This window comes from Halichoerus grypus, chromosome 6, assembly GCF_964656455.1.
Source record: "Halichoerus grypus chromosome 6, mHalGry1.hap1.1, whole genome shotgun sequence".
In the NCBI taxonomy this organism is placed as follows: domain Eukaryota; kingdom Metazoa; phylum Chordata; class Mammalia; order Carnivora; family Phocidae; genus Halichoerus; species Halichoerus grypus.
The window spans coordinates 175,778,516-175,797,831 of record NC_135717.1 but is presented as its reverse complement, the minus strand read 5'-3'; the positions used below and the strand labels follow the sequence as shown (position 1 = coordinate 175,797,831).

The following is a 19,316-nucleotide window of genomic DNA, read 5'->3' as shown; positions in this document are numbered from 1 at the left end:
TTCCCATCCCGCCCGGGGACAGCAGCTGAGTCCATCCCACAGCCTCGAGATGCTGCAACGTGGAGGCCTTGGGGACGGTGGGAAAGACCCAAGAGGACAACGGAGGCCACCTGTTCAGGCCTGATCCCCAGATTCGAAAAGGAAACAAGATTCCATCAACTGGTTCACTGAGGAGACAGACCGTGGGCAGCCCCCACCAAGCAGAGCACACGCACCTAGGCCCGGGGAGGCCCGGCTCCACCACACACAGATGGTCAGAGTCCCTCACCTGTCACACAGGTCACCCCGCAGGAAAGACTGCCTGCATCGGTCCTCCCAGAAACTGCTGGCTCTGGCCTCACTGGGGCCACCTCACCGGTAAGACCCCAAGCCTGGGTCTCTCTTCGGGGAGCTGGGCCCCTCCCCCGCGTCCTCCCCGCCAGTTCAGGGGGAACCTGCAGTTACACAGCCCTGACCTCCCCTCGGAGCGCTGCACCTGCGCACAACGATCCCACCTGCATCCACAAACTGCCTCTGGATGAAGTAGATCCACCTGGTACGGTGGGTCAGCCCCTGGAGCGAGGAGAGCACGGGGGTGGCCGGCCCCTCTCTCCGGGACAGCAGGCTCGTGCTGACCCGCTTCGAGGACCCTCACTGGCTCCCTGGGAGAGCCCATCAAGGGGGCAGAGGAAGAAAGAGCGCCACGTGTAAGGACAGGAGAGCCGGAGGACCCAGCTCGCCGCTGGCTGTGGACGGCATCCACCGCCCCCGCCCCCGTGGGACAGGGAGGCACCTGCCTGCGGAGCGCGGCTCGAAGGTTCCCGTGCACTTGCTTCTCGGACTCGCTGATCCTTGATGACTTAGAGGACCGTCACCAGAGCATCGTGGGCTGTGGGGTGGGCACAGGGAGGGTGCAGGGGTGTCAAGGCAGGAAAGGGGTCCCCCGGGGGCCGACCCTGGCTGAGGGCTGAGCTGCCTGACGGGAGCCTGTTTTCCTCTCAAGGTTCTCCACTCGGGGACCCCGGCGTCCCCAGCACAGCCAGACGTCAGGGGCACTGCCGCACGTGCCCAGAGCACAACCAGCTCCTCCCCGGGGCTACAAGACGAGGGTCCCCAGGGTGCGGAAACCCCTTAATAAAGACAGACTCACAGCCCGGGACACCGAGGTCAGAAGGGGCATCCCCCTCCAAGGCGACCGCATGAAACCCGGTCCCAGTGGCCAGCTTCTCCCACATTGCCTCTGCGCTTGTTCCGGAAACCCGAGGCGCTCAGTTTCCCCCTGCACCTCACTTCCCAGGAAGCTGCCAATACCCTGCACGAGGCTATGGGCCGCAAGGCGCCTTCTTCTGGGCCTGGTCTGCGGGCTGCAGGCTGGAAGTGGGTGCAGAACCCCCTTCCCTCGATGCTTCGCCTCATGGCGGCCCCCTCCAGGCCCCAGGGCTCCCTGAGCTGCCCCTCACACCCACCCCCCGGGGTCACGGGGTGGGCTCCGACCTTCCCCTCCACTCCAGGGCGGCCCCAGCCTCCATCCACCTCCAGTCCCGACCTGCTCCCAGCCTCAGGTGCCCCTCTCCCATCCCGGGCCACTTCCACACTTGAGACTTCTGGAAACACCTGCCCTCCCTGGGGCTCACCCCGCGGAGGTTCCTCACCACCCACCTCCCTCACCCCAGCTCCGCTCGGCCCCACCCCCCGCGCACACCTGTGTGCTTTCATGCCTGCCCTGGCTTAGAAGGCTCGGTATCGCTTCCCTACCTCCCACCCTCTCGGTCCACCCAGACCACTTCTACCAGTCCTTCCAGATTCAATCACACAAAGAGGGGCAGAGAGGAGGGATGCTCCGGGCCCTACGGATGAGCGGCAGGGTAAGACAGTGTGGTGTCGGCCCGAGAGAGGCCCACGCCAGGAAACGAGGAACGCCGTGCAAGGAGCTGGCGCCCAAGGCTGGCAGAACACTGGTGACATGGGATCATCAAGGTCCTGGCTTCCGTCCTGCCCGCAAGCTCGAGGGCGCCTAGGACATTGGAAAGAACGGAGTAAACAGATAGGCCTTCTCCAGGACCACGCGCCTGAAGCCAGAGCAAGAAAAAGACTCGGCCCATGAGTCTCCCCTCTTAAAAGTCTCCCCCAGCCCCACGCACGCTGCCACGGACACTCGGCCCCACACCTGCCTCCCCACCAAAGGGCGCACCACCAAGAGGGCGCTGCTGGTACCGATCCCCCTCCTCGTCCCAACGCCTCACCCCAAGCCTGCCACAGCCAGGAGCACCTGCTGGCAAGCCTCCGGCTTCAACTGAGGTTTAGGGGGAAAAGCGGGGCTGGGGGGAAGCCAGCCACGGTTCAGCAGCCAGAATTCACAAAGACTCCGGAAACATTCCCGTCAAGTTTACCTTCCTGCGGCTGGCAAATGAGGGGGTCTGCAAAGGGGACAACCGGCAACAAGGCCTCCTGGTTACTGACGCAGACGCGGGATTTTCAAGCCTTTGAGAGAACAGTGTAGATGAAATCAATTCCTTTTATGTTTTTGTTAAAATGGCTTCTGTTTTTTACAAAACCTACACGGGGAGGGTTCTCATCTAGGTTACGCTAGTGCACAAAAATAATCACAGAGTAGGGTTTATATCTCCTAATTATACAGAATTTAGGACAAAATACTCGTGTAAGTGATTCTAAAATACTTTATAAATAGGTCACACTAGGCTCTTTGATTGCCAGGATGCCTGCAGCTCACGCAGCAGAGCCCAGCCTCCACGCACAAAGGGACCAGCGGCAGCAGGGGGTCCCCACACACGGGAGGCTCTCGGGATGGAAATCCTGCCTCGGATTCGGGCATCCTGCAGGTGTGGCAAATGTGGTCCCACCCCAGCCCCATCCGATCACAATCGGAATGGGAAAAAGATGCGGAGAGACCAGGAACCCGGTTGTGAGGGAGAGCAAGGGAGAAGGGAGGCCGCAGCTGAGCTTTCGTGCGAGGACTCGGTGCCGACACTCACCAAGCTATGTTCCCTCACATGGTTAAGCAGTCAATTATTTAAAAAGACACACACCTGGGGCGCCTGGGTGGCTCAGTCGTTAAGCGGCTGCCTTGGGCTCAGGTCATGGTCCCAGGGTCCTGGGATCGAGCCCCGCATCGGGGTCCCTGCTCCGCGGGGAGCCTGCTTCTCCCTCTCCCCCCCACCCCGGCTTGTGTTCCCTCTCTCGCTGTCTCTCTCTCTCTGTCAAATAAATAAATAAAATCTTAAAAAAAAAAAAGACACACACCTGCCTAACTTAGAAGAAGGAAGCTGATCTGTCACGTGAGTCAGCTGGTGGGGGGGCCGCGGTCCCAGGCACTGCCCGATCCGGCCCGGGGAGGATGGACTCGGGTGACAGGCATCACCTCCTCAAACATGCCCAAATGCCCTCGGCCAAGTGACGGGGACGCTCCCTGCCCGCCTGGGGGGCCTGCAGCTATGGGCGACGGCACCGGATACTTCCCACCCCTCCGTGGCCCGGGGCTAACTGCACAGCGCAGGGGGGCGGGACACAGACCTTTCTGGGGCGTGGAACCTGGGTCAAAGGTACAACTCTGGCAGCACGGGCCTCCTCCAGATCGGGTAAATGTTGGTAAACCAACAGTCCATTTTCTGATACAGCGGCGAGGTTAATTTTTTTAGGTCTGGGATCAGAGAACGTTAAGACAGAGCGGGATTTCGCAGTCACGTGCTGGGAAGAGGGAGGACACAGTTACCTGCCTCGTGGCCTGTGGGTTCTGGGCACCTGGCTCCCTTTCTGGGACCCGCGCCTTCTCCAGCCATGTCTCTAAACTAGAAACCTCAGCTCCTGTCCTCAGACACTGCGGGCTCTCCCCCCCAACCTTCAGACCCAGCCCTGCCGGGCCCCGGCCCCTCTCCTGTGCGGTTGGCCTACACGTGGTTCCAGCCCGGGCTTCCCCTCCTCCCCTCACCCTGCCAACCCACACGAGCGACCAGCAGACACCCACCGCCCCAGCATCCACAGCAGCAGCCTCAGGCCTGGGTCGGTCACTCACTCACACTCTCACACACACACACACACACACACACACACACACACTCGGACGGGCGCCCCCACCGCCCCAGCACCTCCTCAGCTCTCTGCCAGAAGACAAGGTGGCCGGCAGCGCCTGGGGGACACACAGCCAGCAGACAGAAAGGCCTGGACTCGGGCCCGAGGCCTGTCCGGGCCACCATGGCTAACGTAGACACGCGGGGCCCTGGCTCACAGTGGCCTCTGGAATCACCCAGCCTCACATCTCTCTGGCTGTGTGATCTTTTCTGAGACACCTCACCTCTCTGCGCCAGGCTCACCCGCTCTCCCACGGGGCCATCATCGATGGAGGCCATGGGTATGAAGCCTGGGCCACCCAGGGAGCCTCCAGGATCACGGTTCCCATCATCGGGCGGCATCTCTGTGTGAGCCTTCCTGCCCCACCCCCAGCGAGGTCCTGACCCTCTCAGTAGGTTGTGACAGGCTCCGGGGGGAGGGGCAGCCCAGATCACGGAGGCCTCCCTGGCCCCGCCCCACCACGCCTCTGCTCCAGGCACCGCCCACTGGGCTGGCTTAGCCTGCAGAGGGCAGAGCACGAGGGCGCCAGACCCCGGGCAGCACCCTCCTGCAGGTGCCCCCTGCGCCCCGCCGCCAGGCTCTGAGGGGCAGACAGCAAGGGAAGGTCACCGCAGACAGCACCAGCATTGGGCCCCTTGCCACTCCAGCTCTCACCGGCCACGTGGGCAGGCACCTGCCCGAGCCTGCCGTCAGTCCCGCGGGAGAGACCACCCCCTCCCATCGAGTGCCAGGTGGTGGGGGGGGCCCGGTGGGGGCTGGCTAGGTGGGTTGGGGAGGAATCTGACACCCGAGCCTCCCTGAGAAGGCTGGGGAGGTGGGGGGAGGCCCGAGGTCCCTGCAGAGCAAGGGGGGCCTTCGTGCACACATGCACGAAGGGGGCGAGTCCCCCAGAAGAATTTAGGGTCCACATGAGGCCCATAAGTGGGTAGCAAAGAGGACAACTTCAGCCCTGTAAAACCCCTAGGTGGACACAAAAGGTGTGGTGGGTGGGACGCAGACAAGGGCACAGGCCCTGGGGGCGGCAGAGGGGCTTACCCACTTACAGGACCTCTCCAACCCCCACTGAACTCATCTGCAAAGTGGGGACGATGAAGCCCCTCCCAGCTTTGTTGTGGGGGGTGACACCCACCTGCTCACCCTCCCCTGGGGACCCTCGGGCAGCCCTCCCCAGGCCCCCCACCCCCCGTTCAGACCAGCCCCCAGCATGCCGTCCATGCTTGGGCCACGTGAGGTGGGGTCCCCAGCATCCAAGGCTCCCTTCCCTAAGAGGCCTTCCCAGAGATGACAGCGACGCTGCGGGGGGCGGGGGGGCCCAAGGACTCCGGGCCCAGGGCTGCAGCTCCAGAAGGATTCCTCCCTGGAGCACTGCTCACTCATCGAACACCGTGCGCACGGATGTAGCACCTACTGTGTACCCAGCCCCGCGGTCCCTGCCCCGGGTCAGCAGGAGCTCCGCTTCAGAGGACAGGCTCAGGCAGCAGAGCCACACCTCCTCGCGAAGCCACGATCCGGGGAAAGACTTCAGCACCAGCTGGGCCTGGGCCACATCTAGGCTCTGCCCCGTCTGTCCCCTACGTCTTGGGATGAGAGAGGCCCAGCCCGTGTGACGGTGGTGTGGGGCTCAGGAGCCTGACGGAAGACCCCAGGGAGAGCAAAGGGCCACTTTAAGAACTCCAGCCACCTGCTTCCCCACCGGGGGAGCATCTGAAGACTCCCCACTCCCCCAGTGCAGCAGGGAGCTATGTGGCTATGGAAGACCCGGGATGGAGCTTTTCAAAGATGAGAAACTGGCTGGTGAGAGGCCATGGCTCCCCTTTCCTGGGCTCCATGCGGCCTGGCCCACCCCACAGGCACCGGCAGGAATCCCAGTTCTCCCAAGAACCAGTCGGGCGGCCTCACACAAACACGAGCAGACCTCAACATCCAGGCGGCCCACCACCTCCCTTCTGGACGCTGTGCCTTCCACGCACACCGGGGAGATGCCCAGCGGCCCCTCGTGCTCCCCCTGTCAGATGGGGGTGGTGATGCCAGCAGTCCTGAGAATTCCACCCCCCCTTCTGTGCTTGCCCTGGTCAGGTTCTTGGGACTGATCTCCCAGAGCCCCCCCCCAGCGATGATGCTAAGTGTGGCTGAGAGCCGCCTGCGCCCCTCCTGACCGGCACGGACCCCTTGCCTCTATGCTCTCCCAGCAGGGGCTCGACCTTGGGACACAGGCGGGCAGGGCAGGACACAGGCAGCAGGAGCAGGATGGCCCCTCCAGCCTTGCCTCCCTCCCAGTCCTCACTCCAATCCCGCCAGGAGCTCCGCCCAGCCTGGATGCCCAGGGCTTTCTGGTTGACTCACAGCTCACTTCCTCTCCCCCAAACATGCTCAGTAGCCACTGAGTCACTTATCTGCAGCCCCCACTGTGTGGCAGGCTGGGCTCCAGGGACCAGCGAGTCCCACGCTTCGGGTCTGCCTTCTGATCCAGCACCTGTGGGTCCCTGCCGCTATCCCTCCTCCTCCACCAACCCGCTCACCACCCCTTGCACGCACGTGCACGCGCACACACTTAGATGCTTACACCTCATTTTAACTTCCTCACGGACTACTTCTGATGTGATTCACACATCCCCCTGCATTCTTACGCACTGGCTGTTGAACAAACTACTCCTTTTCCTTCTGATCCAGGACGTGCCCGCATGCCCGCTATACGCTCAACCCACCTGGCAGGACGGGCAGGGCCTGGCAGCACGCACCGCTGTGCCCCGCCCCCATGCAGCAGGCCACACGCTTTCCTCTCTGGAACGACCTAGAAAGGGGCCACAGCACAGGACCCGAGGCCAGCCCAGGACCCCCAGGACATGCGCAGAGGGGCCTTGAAGGGGCGCACAGCACAGCCTCAACCCCCTGGAGCCAGTGGGCAGCGTCGCTCAGGACAGCTGGGCACCCCTCCGCCCACCCCACACGGGAACCTCATAGTTCTGCTTCTGGGATGCAGGGCCTGAGGTGGTTCACGCCCCTCACTGCCACAGCGCACACCCATCGGCGTGTGGATTTGGGGGGAACCCTGTGGGTGGTTCGTTAGCCTGGTTCTTCTAAGAGTGAGAGTCTGAGTTCGGTGATATGAAAGGTTTGTGTTTCTCACTATTCAAGTTGCTTCGGCATCTTAAATGCCAAACTCGCCGACCGGGGGCCGACACTGACCCGCATCCTCCGGTCTCTGCCACGGAGCATCCTCGGAGCGGGGGAGCCCTCCGCTCCCGTCCCCTCTGCTGTGGGCAGGAGGACCACGGCCAGGCCGGCCTCACTGGTCCCGCCACGCTCACCCTGGTGGTGCAGCTCAGGCTCCCCTCCAGGCAGACAGACACCGCCCCAGACCGCGGTCACCAGGCAGCCACGCTGGGCAGCCGCGACCCCCAAGCGATTCGTCACCCCAGAGCTCTGCCACCATCGCCAGGCCAGCATCACCCCCAAAGCCGCCTGTCGCACGGGACCTAGCAGACCCAAAATCTCAAGCCGGAAAGAAGGGGTGGTGCAGGGCGGCACAGCAAGGTCCTGGGATGGGGCACCCGGTGGGGGAGCCAGGCGAGCAGGCAAACAGGCGGCGGGTGGTGGCACGCTGGTCCCCCCTCAGGTCCCAGGAAGGGCCACTCAGGGACAACAGCACCCCCACCCCACAGAGCCCCCGCTCACTGAGCCCCCGGCCTGCTCCACCAGCTTCCTCAGCCCTCCCCCCACGGGACCAGAGCGGGGAGACGAGCTCTGAGCAGGCCCAGCCAGGGGGCACGGGCAGCCAGCCCCACAGCCCTCGGCACCCCGACAGGCCCGCGACATGGCAGGGGTGCAGGCACACACCGGCTGGGTCTCCAGGAGCCTTGCACAGGAGCTGACCTTTGGGAAGCTGACCCCGCAGGTGCCCACGCCACCAGAGCTGGTCCAGGGGAGGGCAGAGTGGTGGCGGAGGCCTAGCCCGCCTGCTGCCCCTCCTTACTCCTCCTCGGGCTAAGCCCCCTGAGTCCTGCCAAATGGGCTCCTGTGGTCTCTTCTCTCGCCCCTCCGGGGGTCCTCCCTGACCCCCAGGCAGTGCCGGCTGCTCTGTCCCACAGCCCCCACCTCTGTCGTCCCTCCCGCCTGGCCTGGTCTCCCTCCCACCATGCGCTCCATTCATCAGGCCCTGCTGCCCAGCGCCCGGCACAGAGCAGGTCCTCATCAACCAGGTGAGAAGACAGACGGGGCTCCCAGCACCCGCACAGAGACCAGACGCAGGCTGGGCGGGTGGGCTGGAGCCCCCCCCGGCCCCTCGGCGGGAGCTCACCCAAGAGCAAGGAAACAAGACCAGTTCCTCTCAGAGCCAGACCCCGCTGCATGGGAAAGAGCACAGTGACGGTGCAGACAGGATGGTGGGCACGGCACTCCCACCCAACTGTGCACCCACTCCAAGCAACGGTCCTTGTCGGTGCCCAACTCACCCGCTGTCCTTCCCACCGTCCTGCCCCACTTTCCCTCAGCAGGGACAGCTGCTGTGCCAGTCTCCTTCCGAGCCTGCCCAGCTGTCTGCTCCCCTTTTCAGAAACCTCCTCCCCAAGCCGTGGCTGCGCTCGGACCTCCCCAGCCCAGGGACCCCAGTGCCGACCCCTGCCCAGCCCCTCGGGCCTACAGACCGTGTGCAGGCCCCCAACTTAGGGGCACCTTCTCTGCCTCCCAGCCTCCCGCCTGGCTCTGAAGCCTCCAGCGGAAGCCCTTCTCCCTGCCAACAGGACCCACACGTGCCGCAGACAGACCCCACACGGAAATGGAAGCCGACACACAGCCTTGCTTCTCTCCTTTCCAGAAAGGAAACTGGTCTCAGGGCACGGCTGCTGTTCCACAGAGCCACGTGCAGACCTGTGCTCTCCTTTCAAGGGCTACCCCCTGCTCAGGTGTGAGTTCAGAGGTGGGGAGAAGCCAGGCCCCACCAGGATCGTAGTCCAAGATGCATCCAAAGAGTCTGCTCGCAGTCTTTCTCCTCATGCTGCTGAGGCCAGACCTCTGGGGCGTGTTCAAAGTCAGCCCCGCTTTCACATTTCAAAGGGATGCCAAGTCTGTGCCCATCCCCGCGGGGCTGGCTGACCGGGCACAGCCAGCCCCCCCCACGTTCTCCTCCTTCCCTCTCCCCGCAGGCCACAGGCCTTCTCGGAGATATGCCGCCCCGTGAACCCCTGCAGCCTGAGCTCTGACAGCACGCCAGGGCCCCGCAGAGTGAGAGGGACTGGACACGCATGCTGCGTCCAGGCCCATAAAGCTGCTTCCCGCGGCCAGGATAACAACTGTGACCCCGCTCTGCGCGCGCACCGGAATGGAACAATTACGGAAATGGATGGCAAATGGGGAGCCCGTGTCCCACTGCAGGATAGGAATTTATTGATCAGCGAGATGAGGAGGCCAGAAGGATCCACGTGGTAACGAGCAGACTATATCATCAGGATGAACTCACATTTCACTTAACACAGACACAGATGGTTACTCAGAGAAGTCGTCAGAGACGCAGGTGGCCCCACGGTTAGAATACCCGCTCCGCCAGCTGACAGTGCGCCCAGCACCCGACCCCAGCACCCAACCCCAGGTCCTAACACCATGCTCCAGGAGGAGGAGCGGCCAACCGCAGCGCTGGGGCAGGAAGGTGAGCCCGGAGCCGCCGGCAGGGCCAGAGAGTGGGACGCGCTCACCCCCCACCAGGATGGGGGCCAGAGCTGGAACAAGTCCTCCAACAGGATAAATAGCTCAAAACACAGAATCAGACAGGAATCCGTGCTGATATAGGAAAGACTGAATACATTAGTAAATGGGGAGAAGACAAGACTCCCACACAGAAGAATTCCAAATAAAGTAGAAACTCCGCCCTGGAGGAGCCGGGGCAGGAGCCCCCTCAGCGTGGGCCGTGCACACGGACTCCCCTCAGAGGGCAGCGTGGACGGGGAGAGGGGGGCTTCGCGGTGGAGAAGCCTGACCGACGGGTCGCAGCCCCGCGACCGCGGCCGACACCGTGGGGGTCAGTGAGGCTGACAGGGATGAGAGGGCGCTGCCCCTGTGGGCTTCCTCCCAACCCCACGACCCCAGTCCAGCCCCCGAGGAAAACATCCAAATTTCAACAGAGGAATTCCAGTTGTCTAAACAAATTCCAGCGTAGAGGGACCCTACCATATACCTAATACTCCTCCACACTGTCGGGGTCTTCAGAAACAAGAAAAGTCTGAGAAACCGTCCCAGCCCAGAGGAGCCTCCGGAGACGGGACAACTCATGTACACGAGCCCAGACGGGGTCCTGGGATAGAAAGAAGATTTTAGGTTAAAACTAAGGATATCTGAGTAAACCTGGACTTGAGTTAATAGTGTGTCAACACCAGTTCACCAATTTTAACAATGTTTCACAAAAATAAGATACTAACAACAGAAGAACCTGCAGGACCAGTGAGTATGTAGAAATCTCTGCCTCATCTGTGCAATTCCTCTGTATATCTAACACTGATCTAAAACACACAGTCTATTAAAAAGCAAACAGACAGCATGCCACACAGTGGGAGGCGGGGCGGGGCCGGCGGGCCTCCTGGCTCGTGGCAGCTCGGGCCCAGCACCCCGACACCCACAGCCAGACCAGCCCTGCCCTGGAGGCGCTCCAGAGGACACAAACAGTGAAGTTTCAAAAGCAAGCGAGCGTACAATCATCATCAACGAACAGAAACAGTGGGGAAGTCAGGGAGAGAGCCTCATGGACGCACCCCCACCAAACCCCCCACCTGCAACCATTCACCCCCAGACGCTGTCCCCAAAGAGGCCAGCAGAAAATGAAAGGCAAGGCCCCTGCCCTCTGGCAGCTCAGAAGGCAGGTGGGTAACCAGGCAAGCCCGGGCAGGGTGACCAGCACAAGGGCACGGAGGCCCACGAGGTCTAACCCCGTGGGAAGGGGAAAGCCAGGAAGGCTTCCTGGAGATGGGAGGTATGTGAATGGCTCGAGGTCCCTGCACACAGAGCGTACACCATAGCGACCGAAGGGACTGCTATGAGCTCAGACCCTGGTGCCTGGAGAGGCCAGGTGAGCCCACGAAGCCTATAAGAAAGGTGGGCCAGGGCCCTGTGGCGCCAGGGAAGAGACCACACTTCAGAGAAGGCCCCCACAGCCACACAGATGAAGCATCCTGCTCAGTGAGCAGAGCCCATGCAGGAGGCGGGGATGAGGAGGGCACAGGGTTTCTTTCTGGGGGGACGGAAATATTCTAAAATCTGATTGTGGTGACGGCTGCACAATTTTGTGAATATGCTAAAACTCCGTGAATTGCACACTTTCAATGGGCGGATTGTACGACATGTAAATTATGACTCAATAGATATTTTAAAAACAGCCGCCTCTCTGCCTGCCCGGCCCTGCCCCCTCCCTGTGGAAGCCTGCCTCCCCCAATCCCACAGCTCCCCCAGCCAGGCTCCCAGGAGCTGGAGCGCCCCCACCCCAGGGCAGAGCACGGCACCGCAGCCGCACGGGCTGAGGGCAGGGACTCCATCCCTTCCTTCCTTTCCCTAAGTCTTACAGGCTTGGGAGCTCAAGCAGAGAGGGGCAGGAGAGGCACAGGAGGAGCGAGGTGGGGGAAGGAGCAGAGTGAAGGGGGCACTTCTCTACCCAGGGCTCAGAGGCCGCCCTGGCCGGGGGGAAGGGAGCAGAGACGTGCGGGACACAGGGCTCTGCAGCCCTGGAGGCTCTGTGGGCAGAAGGGGGCGGAGAGGGAGGGAGCAGGGGAGGACGGGTGGGTCAGAACGGAGGCTGCACGCCTCTCTGTCCCAGGAGGGTGCTGGGGCACAGGATGGGCTCAGATGTGCCCCCCCACCTGCACTCCATGTTGGCAGCACTGGGGAGGGCCTCCTGCCTCCTCGTGCCCTGTGCTCATCCCCAGACAGCCCCAAGCCCCTGCTGCCCACAGGGGGACGGGCTAGAAGCAGAGTGCTTTCCACTGAGAGTGGGGAACCTGACCAAGAGGGGGGAGCTGTTTCCCCCCACCTCTGGGGACATCAATGGTGCCCAGCACATTTGGTGTCTCCTACCCACAGCTTAACCTAGGTTTGGTGGCACAGAGGAGCTCTGGGTAGAGCCCCCTTCCCCATCCCTCATTCCGGAGGAACCGGTAAGAACTCACTGAGCGCAGGGCTTTACGGTTTCCAAGCACCCCCACTTCAGAGGGAAGCAATATGGCCCCCAGTGTCACGTATCTTTCTTCCCAGATCCGGGACGGAGCCCTGGAGAGCCAGACGCCCTGACTCTAGCCACGGCCACTCTCCACCAGTCCGTGCTGGGGATGGTGAGCACCTGCCCACTTGCTCCACCATCTTCCCCACACCCCCTCCTCCTTGGAGAAGCTAGCCAGACCTTTCTGTGGATGGCAGAGTGCTCTTAAACCTCTGGCTTCTGCATCCTACACCGAGACCCTTGTTTATAGGTGACCAAACTGAGGCCCAGAGAGGTTAAGCATCTTGTCCAAGAACACACAGCGGCAAGATCATGTTTTCTCCACCTAACCCCCCTGCTACCAGTTAGGAACAGAGACCACTGGTTCAAGGCTGGCTCTGCCACTCGCCAGCTTGTGGCCTCAGGGACATTACTTAACTTCTCTGAGCTAGGGCTTCCTCATCTGTGCGATGGAGCTAATAATAGCCCCTACCTCCAGTTGTTACAAAGATCAATCATATAAAGTGCTTAGAAGGCTGTCAGGCCCAGGGTAAGGGACGCTCTCACTATTGCCGCATGTTTGATAGCAGAAAGACTTCCTACCACGACTAAATTTACTGCTCACGACTCTCTCACGAACCCGCAGAAATGTAACTGAACTTTCTACGGGGTTATTGGAGAGGCGGGGAGGTCAAGAGCTCAGCCTTAGGGGCCAAACAGCCCAAGTTCCAATCCCAGCCCTGCTACTTAACTAAATGGGGGCATAGGCCAGCCCGCCTCTCTGTGCCTCAGTTTCTCTCAGTGGGAAGTGGCACAATGCGTGGAGAACACCTGTCCCCCGTCTGACGCTACACAGAGTGACTTCCGTCACTATTACTAAAGTTTCTTTGAATGGCCGGTACTTCCTGTCTTCCAGTGTAACCACAGGGGACTCCGGTCCCAGGGCTCAAACAGGATCACAACCCGGTTAGAACTCAGATGCCCAACAATCCCAACAACAGCCCTCAGGAGGCGGTGGTCATGAGCGGAGGAGGAGGGGCCCAGAGTCTCCCCCAGCCCCTCCGTGCGGGCCACACGCAGACACCAAAGGCCGAAAGAACGCGGTTTTCTCTAATCAGGAAACCCTCCTCCTCTTGCTCCATCTCTGTAAGAAAAGTCAGAGCGACCTGCCTTCGAAGTTCTCAAGTTAACCGATTACGTTTCTTGACCTCGCCAGCCGACTCCAAACCCGGGGCAGGGCTGTGCCTTCAACGTGCGCTGTTCACTAAACGACCATCATCTTCAGGGACCCAGGCCTCCTCCCGAGCCCGCCCACCACACCGGACTGTCAGGGACTTGAACTCTTACCCCTTCTGCGTGGGGTATTTTCGGGACTGTGCCCGGGATGAAGAATCAACCAGAGTCCCCACTGCCATGCCACCAAAAAAACCACGGAAAAAAACCGGCCTGAACCCACAGCGGTGCCGAAGAGCCTCCGAGTCAGCTTCCAGTCCCCCCGCCCCAGGGGCCTTCCTCCAAGCGCCAGGGGAGTGGACACCTTCTCCCAGAGCGGCTTCCCACAGACACCCCTGTCTGGGCTGAGCAAACAGAAGCCGCTCCCCAGCAAGGACATCTGTATTCCTCCTACTACTCACTTCCACAGCCCACGTCTCATCTCCCCCAATTCATTTCCAAATTCTTTAAGTGCAGGGATGTGCTGCTACAAAGCCCAACGCGGTCAGAGCTCCCACGGGGCAGCAAGCACACATGGAAATGGGAGGACCCCGTCCTCCCGGCAACAGGGGCCGCAGCCGCGGGAAGGGAAGGAGGCGGAAGCTCAGAGACGGGGTCACCAGGCCACACGGCCGGCCACCAGTGGCTTCCTTCCTAGCCAGCACTAACAGCCAGCACGCTTTGCACTACCAGGCGCTCCAGGAACGCTCGTCAAGTCCCCATCACGGCCGCTAGGCAGGACCCCCCATCCTGACGCACAGAGAGCCAAACACCAGAGGTGAGGGGCCGGGGGGAACATGCCAGCGCCCCAATAGGGCTGCCCCGGAAAGGGGCAGCTGGCTGGGGCCAGGCCACGCCAGGATGGGAACCCCATCCCTCACACAGCCCGGGCAGCTCCAGCTTCCAGAGGGAAACACCCAAACCACAAAACAGGGAGAGCTGGAAGGGGTCCACGGGGGTACCGAGGGCACGACCACGGTCACACCACGGACGCATCAAGGGGGCCCCTCTGTTCTCCGATGACACGGATCCCATCAGGAGCGGCCTGGGTTTGGTGTGGGCGTCTCTGTCACATCTGTAACCTGGCTGTCACACAGGGAGGGTGGGCTGCGAGCTCGCGGCCTGCCCTGGCAACACAGTTCGCTGGGATCTAACAGCACTTCGTCTCATCGTGCCCGAACCACGATTCTATCCTGTTCTGTCGTAGAGCAAAAACGGTGATTCAGGAAAAACAGGCCTGATTCTGCTCCTCGTTTCCAGTTGGTGAACGTGAGGCCTAGGGAGCAAGGGGAGTGGAGGTCACCCAGAGCTGGCAACCACTGGTCTCCTGACACCCACTCCTGGCTGGACTCGACAGATAAGAGGAGGGCACAGAGGGGGGCCTTGCGGTCTAGTGGCCTGGGGAGAGACCAACCTGGTTCCTGCTCCATGAGGGGTCCCTCGCCCACCTCCACAGAAGACACAGAATAAACAGGCTGCCAGGGCCAGAGCCAAGCAGACCACAAGTTTAAGACTTTCCCAACCAGTTTCCAGGAAATGCCTTTCCCGAGTGCAAACACACAGACATCACAAGGACAGGCCCTGCCCGTCCCCAGGCCGCTCCACTGGGACAGCAACACCCCACACCCCAACAGCCAGGGCAGCTGAGAGGGAAGAAGGGCAGAGGAGGTGTGGCACTCACCCTAAAGCCCTGAGGACCCCCTACCTCCCAGTCCCCAGGACCAAAGTGGCACCCCCACGGCCTGCCATAAAGTCCAACACTGTCCAGACTCTGGAGGTTCAAGGCCCCTGCCCCACGGTCACAAAGTGCTAAAGCAGGACCACCACCATGGCCAAGACAGGGAGAAGGCCAGCCAGGTCAGGCCCCCTACCTGGGCCAGGCAGAAGGTTTTTGAGGGTCTGCAGCAGGAAGGTGGGGCAGGTTTCCTTAGGTCCCTGATCCAAGGTGTCCCAGCGAACAACTGTGGATGTGCTTTCATCCCAGCGCAGGGCAGGGCAAAGTGTCTCACCTAGCTGGAAGATGTGTCCTCAAATGTGCCTGGGACACAAGTGGAGCAGTCAGGGAAACTGGCTGCCTGGGGGCAGAGGGCACCGCCAGCCTCACCAGGGTGTTCTGATCTCTGCCCCGGGCGTGCCTGGCCAGTGGGAGGCCTGCATCACCTCAGTTAATACTCTTACCAGCCCCCCTCTCCCTTTACTGGGGGGGAAACGGAGGCTCAACGCCTTCCTGTCCAAGGTCACAGAGCTGATGCACGACAGAAGCAAGACTCCAAAGTTTTCTCTTAACGACTGCGTAGCCCTGCCCCTGCCCATCCTGCCAGGCCCAGACTTAAAACAACGCCCAGAGCTGGGTCACTATTTGCCACAATTTGCGTGTGTGGGAGAGGCTCAGAACTCTGTATTTCCTCCCCAACCTGCATAGGGAAGGCAAGAAGAGATTCCCATCCTGCAAAAGATCTCCCCCATAATGAATTTTCCCTGCCTCTGGAAATTCAGGGCTGGCAACAACCCCAAGAGCAACCTGGCTTCAGGGGGTGGCGACGGAGGTCCCCAACATCTGGGGCCCACTGCTCCTCCTACCACAGAGCCACTGTCAGGGGCAGGGGCGCCCGCCCACCTGTCTCTGGCTCTCCTTCCTCCTCCCCAACTGTAGGCCTGGACAGGGATGCTGGTTCTGCTCTGGGCAGGTGGGGACCCCAGGCTGGGGGCGGCCACACTCCACCTCCTGGCCTGCAGGCGGCCCTGGGTCCCCGCAGAGCCCCACTACTAGAAGTCACAAACAAAGGGAGAGCAGACGAAGCAGAAAAAGGGGTGCAGGGAGGGGGCGAGTGGCCACAACTTTTTGGCGGGGTCGTTTCTAGGGTCGCGGGCTCCCTCCTCCTCTCCTGTGTCCCCACGGAGTGGGTTCCAGGACGACGTTCGCCGAGCCCCTGTCCCCAGCTAGCTTCGGCGACCCCCAACTCGGCGACCAGTAGCACCCCAGTCCGGGCCCCGCGCCCCCGGAACGTCCTCCTCTCCCAGGCGGGTCGGGCGCCAGGGACCGCGGGGCGCGCGCTGGAGGGGAGGGGGGTGGCCGTGACGCGCGCTCCGGCCCCGCGCGGGACCTGGGGGCGTGTGTGCAGGGCGCGCCCGCGCGGGGCCCTTCTAGGAGGGCCGCTGGCTCCAGGCACGGGAATGAGCGTGGCCGAGCGCGCCGGGTCGCGGCTTGGCCGGCCCGTGCCGGGATCGTGTCCGTGTGTCCGCGAGGTCCGTGTGGGCGTCCGCGCGCGCGCCGCTTACCCTGCGCGGAGATCGGGGCCAACTCTCATTCACCCGCTGCCGCGGCGCCCCCTTCGCCAGCCGCCCGGCCGCGCTGCACCTGCCGCCCGCCCGGGAGCCCAGCGAGGCCGGGGAGCCCGGAAGAGGCGGCCCCGCGGGTCCGGGCCACGAGCGCGGAGGCGGCGGCGGCGGCGGCGGCGGCGCCAGGTCGCGCGCTCGCGTCCCGTTGCGCGGAGTCTGCGCGCCCCAGGCCCGGCCTGCGCAGCCGCCGCCCCGCCCCGCGCCCCGCCCCGCACGCCGTCCCGCCCCGCGCCTGGCCCCGCCCCGCGCCGCGCGCCGCCCCGCCCTCCCGGCGCGGCGGGCTCCGGAGCTTGCGGGGGGCGCGCTTGTCCCGGCGGGGCCGCGCGCGCGCGCGCGCGCACGCTCGGTCACGCGGCGCCACCTTTGTTTGGGTGGCCCACGTGCGTCCCCGCCACCTGCACCCACGCGCACGCGCAGCGGCTCCTCCGCGCGGAGGCCCGCCAGTCGCGGCCGCGGCCAGGCGTTCCCGCGCTTCCGTCACGGCGAAAGTCTCGGGTACAGCCACGCACAAGCACGCACGCTGCTGTCACCTCGCCGGCCCGCACGCCGGACAGCCAGGGGACGCGCCGGACCGCCAGTGGTTCCGAGATGGTGACTGTGCTGCCGGTGGCGACCCGCATCCCATAGGGATACGCCTTTTCCGTGACCGCCACTGCTTGCCCTCGGTGGGGGGGGGGGGTACGCACTCCCTCTGGACTCCCAACACCTGGCAGGGGCTCCCCCTAGGCCCAGCCGTGCTGCCTAGCCTCAGGATCTGGGCCTCTGGGCTCGCCCCCACTTTCTCCTTGTCATCGAAGGGAGCCGGCCACCTCCTCCACGCTACAATGGGCACCATACAATGGGGCAGGGCAGCACAAGAGGGGTCCCACTCTAAGCGCTCCTGCCCCTGCGTCCGGGACACCACCCCCCCACCAAGCGCTCCTGCCCCCAGGTCCTCCAGGACCAGAGGCCGCCTAACTCACAGGACGGTGCTGAATGGACAGATAGAGGAAAATACCCCTCAGAACCCAGGCCCTTACCCTGGGCTGGGGGTACCCACTATCGGCTCCCCACCCAGGTCTGACCAGGACAAGGCTACCGGAGATTGGGCTGGGAGGGTAGGGGGAACCCAGAGAATACAGAAGGCCTGAAGGCTGTCACCCAGCCTCCTCGGCATCCCCTGCCCAGCTGGATCCTCTGGGCTCGGCCCTGCCTGTCCCATCTGCTGTCTGCCAAGTGTGTTTCCAGCCCACTCTCCCTGCTCTGCAGAATCCTACAACCGTGGGAGTCCCACAGGCGCCTCCCACTCAACAAATCCAGAACTGAACTCTCCTCTACCCTCCTGCCCCAACCCACCCCCAGCCTCCCCACCATCTGGGAAAGTCCTATCCATTCCTTCAGGGGCCCTAGGTCCCTGAAGCACTCCCGGGGGCAAGATTTGGGGCCCCCTTTTTTGTCCTTCCCCAGCGTTCTCTGCCTGGGGAGGCAGCCCTGATGGGCCAGGGCCAGAGGCAAGCATTCAGGTGAGCTCCTAGCAGGAGACGGTTCCTCTCTGTGACTCAGTCTCCTTTCTGTACAATAGGGAACCAAATGACTTCGGAGTAAGGGAGCTAAAATAACCTGCACGGCCCAGCTCCAAAGCCCCCAGCTCCACAGTGCACCCCTTGACCAGCCTGGCCCGAAACAATCCTGGCCTCCCGTGCACCCAGAGCGCCCAGGAGTCCCCACCCAGTACCTGCCACCCCCTGCCTCCATCACTGTGATTGTTTGCATTGTTATTGGTTATGTTCTTGCCTCCCTGAACTCTCCCCACGGCCCAGCGGGGGAAAGACCCAGGTTATTTATTTATGTGTGAGTCACTCCTCCCACTCGCCCCCACCTACCCTCACCTCAGGACCTTGGCCAGGCTAAGTATAGTTGTCAGGACCTTTTTGTTCACAAATGACAGAAATCCACCTCCAATTAGCCCAAAAGGGCACCTATTTGCTCATGAAAGTGGCAAGCACAGCTAGGCGTGACAGCTCGCCCCCCAGCATGGCACAGAGCAGGTGCCCAAGAATGTGTTTTGGAGGCGTGGCCAGGGTTAGGGGGAGCAGGCAGGAGCTGGAGGGAACCTGGGGAGAAGGAAGGGGTTGAACCAGACCGCTGGGTCTGCCCCAGGATCCCTCACGTTCAGTGCACCCGACAGACATCTGCTGGGGGGCCCGTCTGCACCTGCGGCTGCTAGGGAGGCCACACGGTGGACAAGGCCAGATGTGGTCCCACCTGGCGGACGGGCACAGACCGGATACCCCTCAAAGCAGGTGCTTGATGTGACAGGACACTGCCCTGCTCAGTGGCTCCTCAGAGCTATCCTATCACCGCATTTACAAACGGGGACTGCTCCAGGCTCACCTGTGTCCATCCCCCAAATTAATAGGCTGAAGCCTTAACCCCCAGTACCTCAGAATATGACAGTGTTTGGAGACAGGGCCTTTATCAAGGTGATTATGTTAAAATGAGCTCCTTAGGATGGGCCCTAACCCAGTCTGGCTGGGGGACTTACAAGAAA

The 19,316-nt window shown here is 62.5% G+C and overlaps 1 protein-coding gene across 1 annotated transcript in view; it reads right to left on the bottom strand.

The window, feature by feature from the left end:
* The window catches only part of GRAMD4 (GRAM domain containing 4), a 78,350-nt gene extending 61,400 nt beyond the window's left edge, over positions 1-16,950 (bottom strand). The window contains exon 1 of the mRNA XM_036072815.2: positions 16,727-16,950. Within this exon, the coding sequence (XP_035928708.1) occupies positions 16,727-16,755 (29 nt within the window). The 5' untranslated portion in view covers positions 16,756-16,950. The remainder of the gene's footprint in view (positions 1-16,726) is intronic.
* Between the last annotated feature and the right edge of the window lie 2,366 nt (positions 16,951-19,316).